The sequence below is a fragment of the Dipodomys ordii genome, unplaced genomic scaffold (genome assembly GCF_000151885.1).
Source record: "Dipodomys ordii isolate 6190 unplaced genomic scaffold, Dord_2.0 Scaffold190, whole genome shotgun sequence".
In the NCBI taxonomy this organism is placed as follows: domain Eukaryota; kingdom Metazoa; phylum Chordata; class Mammalia; order Rodentia; family Heteromyidae; genus Dipodomys; species Dipodomys ordii.
Window position 1 is genome coordinate 855,892 of NW_012267406.1, and position 9,108 is coordinate 864,999.

Here is a 9,108-nt window from a genome sequence, read left to right on the forward strand (position 1 = left end):
CTCTACCACTGAGCCACCTTCCCAGCCCCTCACTCTACCATTTGAGACACAATTCAACTTACAGCTTTTTACTGACTGGTTAACTGGAAATAAAAGCCTCAGATTTGTCTGCCCAGGATGGCTTTGAACTACAGTCCTCAGATCTCACCTGCCTGAGTAGTGAAGATTACAGGCACTCAACCACTGGTGCCTGGCTTTTGAAAAGTTTTTCTAAAATGTCATGTCAGTCATATTTCGAGGTTTTATATTTTTCATGACTATAGAAAGGAAAACTGACAGTGTGGTGATCCTGCAGGTAATTTTATGACAGGTGAGAGCTATATCTCATTCATTTTTGTACCTCCAGCAGTTTCAAGCTCACACCATATATTTGTTTTGCTGAAATAATCTATGTTCATTCATTCAGCAAATTCTTACTTGTACCTACTATGTGCAGGTCCTATACTAGATGATAAGGTATTCATTAATAAATTAAGCTATAGTGTCTACCTTTGTAGATCATTTTATAATCTTGGTGTGAGAGACAAACAACTGAAATGAATAAGATAATTAAATCTGTGATAGGTACTGTAAGGGAAATTAATAGGATACAACAAATCCTAAGTAGGAGGAGCATACTTAGAATCGCCAACGTCTTTCAAATCTTTATGAGAATGAAAGGAATCTGATACTTAAACCAGAAAAAACATTTGATAAGCTATCTTCTAAACATAAAGGCAGTTAGTTCCTATTTAGTAATTCAAAAAGTAATTTTCCACTGAAATTTGCAATTTCCAAAATTTTCAATTTAGTGTAATTTTCCAGTCATCTCCAATCTAAATATTGCTAGTACCAAGCACTCTTTATATATGCTTGGGTGTATATACCTACCCTCAAACTGACATTTTTATTAACACACATTTATTAAGAATATCTTCTAAGCCGGGCGCCAGTGGCTCAACGCCTGTGATCTTAGCTACCCAGAAGACTGAGATCTGAGGATCACAGTTCAAAGCCAGCCCAGGCAGGAACATCCGTGAGACTCTTATCTCCAATAAACCACTAGGAAACCAGAAATGGCGCTGTGGCTCAAGTGGTAGAGCACTCGCCTTGAGCTGAAGAGCGCAGGGACAGAACCCAGGCCCAGAGTTCAAGCCCCACCACCGATTAAAAAAAAAACAGAAAAAAAAAGAATATCTTCTACATAATTCAAAGTTATTAGAATTGAAGAAAATTAATATTTATAGAGGGCCAGCACTTACTGTATTAAACAGAAAGTTTTCAAGAGCTATACTATAAAATTATCACATTTAACTCAAATTCTGTGGAAGTAGACGGTATTTTTTCAATTGTGCATTTGTGAACAGCAACATTAAATATTAGAGGGAAAGATAAGAATAGAAAGACATTATTCTGGCTAACTCATTTCAGTCTGTAGTCTCTCTCAAACAGATCCAAGAAGCTCAAATCAAATTCAGGAAAGGAATTATAAACCAGAATTATGTTTTACTAATTTTCATTGTGAAATATATTATCATACTAATCATATTTCTAAGTATACAGATCCCAGCATGCCAAGGATATACAGCCTTTCAAGTGAACATAATCCTTATTTGCATCTGTACATAAAAATTTACTATTAGAAAGGTAAATATCCAAAAGAATAAATGTCTGATGAATATAGAATTGGATAAAGGTACTGAGATCTTTCAGAGTGGCCTTAGCCAGGACTGAATATTTTCTGACCCATCAGCAAAGATTACCTTTCTAATTACCAGAATTATCAAGAAGTACAGATAATGTGTCTTTCTACTTTGTACAGCATGTGTAAACATTGCCAAATTCTCCTTTTCAACCTCTTTTTCAATGTTCAGTGCTGACCATCCATTCCATTTCTGCAGCTACAGCCTTTCTTTAGATATGTTAATGTCACCTATTGAATTCAATTAAAAAAATTTCAAAGTGCCTTACAATGTGCTTGAGCACTATATTAGGTACCAAATATACAAAGTTAGAGCAGATACAAGCCACATCTCCAAGATTTCATCTCCTACTGAAGAAGACCTACCCTTCCTTGGGTTTTACCTGGGAGAGTACCTATCTTTTAAAAATATCTTCTTTATTTATCTAATTTTATCCTTTCTGCAAGGGCATTATTTAATTGTTTGAGCTCTAGAAATACTTTACCATTGCCTTTACATACCAATTACAAGGCGTGCTTGTATAGAAGTAACTCAAGTTCTGGAGAGCTGAGGAGCTTGCCTGAAATCACAAGTTAATAAATAGTAGAGACAACATTCAAATTCTAGATCTTTCTGACTCCACGGATCACACAATTTTACCTCTATTCCACTCAGTCTCTAGAAAGTAAAAAACTCTGAGATAGAGGAAAATGTGTAGTGCTAAAGACAGTTCCTCTAATTCAATTACCATGTCCACCAAACTAAAATACAAAAATATCAAGTTACAAATTAGTTTAGTTTTAAAATATCTGATTAACTACTAGACCCCCAAATTTAGTAAGCCAGAAGTGAGTAATCTTCAACTCTTTGCTATTTAGTACTCTTTGAAAACAGAATCAAACCAGACCACCTATCTAGTTAAAAGCTGCAATCTCAACAAAAATATATTTTTATATATTAAATGTATTTATTTATATTTAATATACTTATCTAATATATTTAAATTTTACCTTATACCATTAGATTTAGTAAAGCATACTGAAAAAATAAGAGTAAACGAAGAGTAAACAAAGTAAAATGTAAAATGCAAATGTAATGTAAAAATGTAAAAGGTATACTACTGGACCACCCCAAATCATCTAAAAGGTTTACATATTTAGTTGATAATATTTTCATTTATCCTGAACTACTGAAAAGAAGTATTTCTTAGCCTATTGTTCTGTTTCTTATTTTTCTCATTACAATCAATGACAGATCACTGAACAATGAAATTCTTAAACACAAATCCTAGGGTTCAAGTAAGAAAAATGTGATGAATTAGGAAAGGGAACAGGAAATGGAGAAGAGAGACTATTATTAAGCAGGAATGTATCAAGAATATAAACACCAGAAACTGAAAATCATCGAGCAGGAAATCCTGAAATCACATGAGAAGCAGGAAAATGAAATTTAAAAATAAATGAAAAAGGAGTAAAATGGAAACGCCCAACAAAGCTTGGAGAGGGAAAGGTCAATGAAAAAGCCTTTAGATACAAGTCTGTTTAAAAAATTAAATAAGACACAATAAAATAACTCTGTGTCAGCTGAGGGAGTACTTTCACTTTGTAGTTATGTTTTCCTTAACATTTCCTCAATAATCACATGAACTTCTACTGCCAAAACATAATTTTCTCCTAAAATACATAATCAAGTATTTACAATGATCACAGATGTTTATTTCTTAACAAGAAAACAGTGCTTTCTATCCACAATTAATATATACCATCTGAAGTAAATTGATCTTACCCATTAATGTTGCCAAAAGACACAAGGAGTACATCTCTTTGTCAGTTTGCTCTAGAAGTTCTTTAGATGACAGTTTACCAGTAACAGCAATCTCCTCTTGGTTCACAGTGTGGGCTGAGTGTGCTGCAGCAGACTGACCACCTTCTGCTTTGCTTTTTAGAATATCTATTGTAATTCTGTCACCATGCTGTAAAGGAACAGGCTCCTTTTCCTTGCCTGCCTGTGGTGGCATTAACTCTTTAGGAGGAAAGCCATATCGAATGCACTGCAAATATGGAGGAATGTTGAATTCTCTGGCTATACTTTCCTGAAGTTCAAAAAAGGTTGTTGAAGACTTAAGTGTGACCATGGACTGTCGTCCATCATTAGTTGTTATCCGGATCTTCTTCTCCTTGGAAGTTGTAGGTGAATAGGGAGCCTTGGTAGGGGTAGCCGGTGCAGAGGATGGACCATCACGAATGGCACTGGGAGAAACAGTCCTAGGTTGCCCTTTTTGTTCTTGTTTTAACTTTTCTGTTTTCCGTTTCTGCATTGCAGAAGCTTGCTCTGTAATATTATGTTGAATAGTTCTTTCAGTTTTACTCATGTTTAACTCTTCCTTGTGCAAAGTTTTTGTTTTCTGCCCAGTAAGAATAATTTTAGTAGGGAGCTGAGACTCTTCTTGCGGTTGCACATCTCCAACTCTTTGGGCATGAGCACCATCTATGTTTACAGGCGTATAATCATCAGGATTCTTTTTGGCAGTTTGATGCAATATAGTGTGGACAACTTTCTGAACTAGGATTTCACTCCCAAATTCACCTGGAAAGTGCTTGGTAACAAGTTTCATTGCAACATCATAAACATTACTATTCAAAGATTGATCACTTTCATATTGGAACCAATATACTGTTTCTCTGACCACTCTTCCTCCCCATTCCAAAGTAATAGGGAAAGCCTCTGGTAGATTGTCATACTCTTTACCATCCCAAAAGTGTTTGAATCCACAACCACATTTGCCACCAGTGGATCTAGAATTAGTTCTGTCTCCATCCAAATACACAATAGATCCATCTCCTCTGACCCTTCGCACAGATGAGCCATGGCACCAATTACAAGCTGTTAAATTGCTCAATCCATAGTCTGGTACCAGAATATCTTTCAATTGGTCATATGAGCAAACCAAATTGTTCAAAGGAAAGCTGTAATTTTTGTCAGGTCTCAGTTGTCCATGAGTACTTTTTGCCAGGTTATACAGTTTCCCTCCTGGAGCCAACCACTCTGGAGGAACATGAAGTTCAGAAAGGGCACCACAAAGCAAGCATTTGTGAAGGCGATTATCCATTACTGCTTTTTTAGCAGCTGCCGTTACTTCTTCAGGCTGAACTCCTATCACACCAGTCCTTCTGTAGAAATACTGATGGACATCAGCTACCAGACTAGGATGGATACCGTGTTTGTCCATAAAGACTTCTTCCATAGCAGCAACAAGTCTAAGTAAGTATTTATCTTGCAAACTTCTGTCTCCTCCAATAACACAACCACCATCCTCCTCAAGTTTGATATACTTCTTAATAAGATCTTGAGGCACACCCCATGCTTTCGGGAGCAAATTCATAGGCAATTTGGGCAAAGCAGCCCCTTTTATGCCTACTAGGGGAATATAATGGTTTCTACCAGAGCTACTCCACGCAATACAGATTGGTTTGTTCAAATGACCATCCCTTCCAGTACACTTTTCTGCGGGTATGAGCCCAGGCAGAAAGGTGGCTGAATAATCACCAGAGCTTCTCATGCCGCTGAGGGAATCTAACAGGATTATAGGTCGATGTAACACATTAGCAAGGCCAAATATGTGGATGTTCCTCAGGCCTAAGGGCACACCCTCGGGTGGCACAAACAGGGGATCACATTCATTAATAATGTCCTCCCACTCGGCAGCATCAATAAAGTCATGGAACAGAGCTTGATATTGGGCCAGGTGCTGCTGAAAGTGCTGTTTGAGATTCTCTCTCAGGGCATGCCAGAAGAGTTCCCGGCCTACTAGGGCCCGAGACACAGCATGCACTAGGCAGTGTCCATCCCCATCCACATGCACTGGAATGAGGCATTCCTGACTTTTATTGGCCCGCTTGATATCCTCAAGAGTGTCATGCAAATAGAGGAGGCTCCCGGAACGGTCCTTGCCGTAGCCCACCGTGTTCACATGCTCTGGCTCTATGAGGAAGGCACGGTCGCCCAGTAAAGCGCAATCGAACAGTTCGCCCTGGTTCATGTCCCGGAGCAGCTTAGCCCGACCTGTCTGTTTGTCCATTCCATAGCGAGCCAATATGGGCGACAACAATTTACAGTGGTAGTTAGAGAGGCCCATCACCTTTACCAGTTCCGTGTTCTTCTTGGGCGCCCCCGTCACCCCGAGCAGCGCGTTCCGCAGCAGGTTGTGCAGTACTACGTCCGGGTCGGTCACCTCCTCCACCCCCTGCAGCTGGTGTTGCTCGTGCCGCTGTCCGCACTCGGTACACTCGATGCTGACAGAACCGGAGGCCGGGAAGAACAGGCGCGCCTGACACTTGGGATCCGGGCAGCTCCCGGAAAGGATTCTCCGGTCTCTCCTCTTGGAGAGCCCCCCTGGAGCGGCTGCCGCCGCCGCCACGAACGACGGACTGTGCGGAGCCTCGGGGGGAGGCGGCGGCGGCGGCAGCGGAGGCGGCGGCGGTGGCTGAGACATAGCTCTTGGCTCTTGAGTCTCGCTCCCGCGTCCCAAGCGACCCTCAAAGGCTCATAACCCAGACCCCAACCGGCCCGACTCGATCCGGTCCAGGCCCAGCGCGAACTACTTTCCTTTCCCTACCAGCTCCTCCTTCTCTTCCTAAGCAAAAGCGGAAGCGCCGGACGTTGTTTCTCTTCTTACTTCTCCACTGCCGTAGCCGTTGCCCCGAACGTAACGGCCACCACCCCAGCCGCACTCACACTCACTCACTCTCGCTCTCTCCCTCAGCTACACTGATATACACGCCCTCACCGAGACCACGCAGGCGCAGCTTCCGCTTTACCCTCTGGGAATTAGAGTCTTCCGGTCTCCTTATTGCCTATTAGGTATAGTGAAGTATTAGTCCGAAAAGAACTACAAATACCATAATGCCAAGCGGTTCGGCGCCCGTGGAAAGGAGGAAGAGGAAGGCGATCGGCTGGGAGGACGAAAGGAAGATGGTGATTCGTGTGGCCTTCTGGGAATTGTAGTTTTAATTAGCTTTCCTTTGTCGTCTTAGCCACACTCTATGGCTCACGCGGAAGAGCCCAAGAGACCACATTTCCCAGAATGCCACGCGTCCCGTCCAGGAGTGCTCTCCCTCCCCTTCCCCCCTGGGCAAAGGGGAGGATGCGGGGACGCTTGGTGAAAACAGAATTAAAGGCCGTAGGTGTTGTAGCGGAGGGTCTGAAGTTCACGACTACTAGAAGGGGAGGGGAGTGGAAAGGCTGTCAATGAAGGAGGTACCGTAAATAAACGTCCAGGGATATGGCGGGCCGGGAAAATGGATGGAATGGTCTACTCCAGGCCATAATATAGGTCATAATGTAGGGGGAGAGGGGATAGTCGGTTGGTTCTTGGGCAATCTCTTAAGGGTTTTTGTTTTTTTGTTTTTTGCTTTTCTTCACTTCCTTATTCTCCTTCCGGTCAAGGTTCTTGGGCCACCTCTTCTGCCTTTTCCTCCTCCCTTAATGGTAATCGTCGAAGCGCCATTTGGTTTCTAGTTCCATGTTTTTACAGTTTACAGTACAAAGAATATCTTGGATGTCCTTAGAATTTAATACACATATTTTTTTAAACTGGAAATTTTTTACAACCGTCCCACAGACTGTAAGATAGACTCTAATAAAGCGTTATCACTGTCAGTTTGTACCTAATAATTGTCTACAATGGTCTCCAAAAATGTGTTTGAAAGAGTAATCCTTCAAGTGTTATTTTCTCGCCAGTTTTCCTTCACCTTATGCAAAAGTAATGCTAATATATCTTAATTATAGGATAGGTAATATTACTACTTTGGAGGTTTTTTTTTAAGTAAAGTTTTCTTCAAATAATTCAGGCAGGAGAACTTATTTTTACAATGACCTCTGACAGAAGTTTGTAACTACATAGATTGGTCTTAGAACTAATTTTTAATTGGATGCTTGCAAGTTAAGAAATTGAACATAATCTTTCTGACACCTGTGGTTGAGAAGGCCTAACTTGTAATGAAACTTTCAAGAAATTGAACATGGTCTCTCCCCCCCCCCCACCCAAGGATGAAAAGATATACCTATAATGAAACTCTTATTTTTGTCAACATACTGTAAGAATTGACTTTTTAAAGCATTGGAACAAATGAAACGACAGCAGTCTGAAGTTCTAAAATTGTTATGCACTTTTATGTTATACAGATCTATATTCTCCTTATTGATGGTACATATTAAGAGATACTTTTTGTTGTTGTTGTTGGTCATGGGCTTGAACTCTGGACCTCGGCACTGTCCCTTAGCTCTTCAGCTCAAGGCTAGCGCTCTACCACTGAGCCACAGCGCTACTTCCTGATGGTACATATTAAGAGTGAAGTAGGTTTTTAAAAATTGTACCTGTATGCCTCATTCTAAAATGTGCCTTCAAAAATGACCACTTTCCACCCCACTGAAGAAAGGAGAAGCCTTTCTCTCGTTTGAAACATTAAATATACTTGACTGACTCACTTTTCAATTCTCCATGTGTAACCTTGATTTGTTGGAAGTATTCTTTCCTAAAATCCCCATGTTTCCTCTTCCAAATTTTATGCTTGCTCAAAATTAATTATACATAATTAACCTCCCCCCCCCCCTACCAGTACTGGCATTGAATTCAGGTCTTTGAACTCTCACTTGGCTTTTTCACTCAAAGCTGGCACTCTATAGCTTGAGCCATGTCTCCAGATAGAAAAAAAGAAATTATAAATACTATGGAAATTTATTGAGGGCTTTCTCTATAGGAGAGGTGGGCTTTGGTATATTAATATTTCAAGCTTTCCTGTAAGATAGGTAGACAGTTTTTATTTTACAAATTACATTTACCTCCAAATGGTTAACATTAATGTCCTTTTCATTACCACCCAGCTAGTAAGTAGCAGCACTGGGCTTCAAAGCAAGGTTTTCTTTGTTCAGCACTCACTCTTGCCACTGTATCACAGCAGCTTAGTAACTCCAGCCAAGAAGTGAGAATAAATTGGTAGCTAATAGCTAACCATGGCTTTGATGTGTTTTTGTTAGGCCACCAGCAATTTTACTTTGTTTTTATTTTATTTTTTATTTTTTTTTTTGGGTCCGGTAGTGGGGCCTGAACTCTGGGCCTGGGCGCTGTCCCTCAGCTCTTCAGCTCAAGGCTAGCGCTCTACCACTTAAGCCACAATGCCACTTCTGGCTTTTTTCATTTTGCTTATGTGGTGCTGAGGAATGGAACCCAGGGCCTCAGGCATGCAAGGCAAGCGCTCTACCACTGAGCCACCTTCCCAGCCCCTTTGTTTTTATTTTAATGTAGATGTTTTGGTCAGTAGCCAGCACTTGAAGGTGTTAGATTAGTCCATTTTGAGATAGGTTAACTGCCTGGCCCCAGAAACTCATTTCCATACCAGGCAATAACTGTTTTTTTCTATTCTTTTTCTTTTTTCTTTTTTTTTTTCCT

The 9,108-nt window shown here is 40.6% G+C and overlaps 1 protein-coding gene across 2 annotated transcripts in view; it reads right to left on the reverse strand.

Annotated features, from left to right (window-relative positions):
- The window catches only part of Vcpip1 (valosin containing protein (p97)/p47 complex interacting protein 1), a 32,530-nt gene extending 26,125 nt beyond the window's left edge, over window positions 1-6,405 (reverse strand). For both annotated transcript variants that reach the window (XM_013034495.1, XM_013034494.1), the window contains exon 1: window positions 3,447-6,405. In XM_013034495.1, the coding sequence (XP_012889949.1) occupies window positions 3,447-6,153 (2,707 nt within the window). In that variant the 5' untranslated portion in view covers window positions 6,154-6,405. The remainder of the gene's footprint in view (window positions 1-3,446) is intronic.
- Window positions 6,406-9,108: the final 2,703 nt, after the last annotated feature.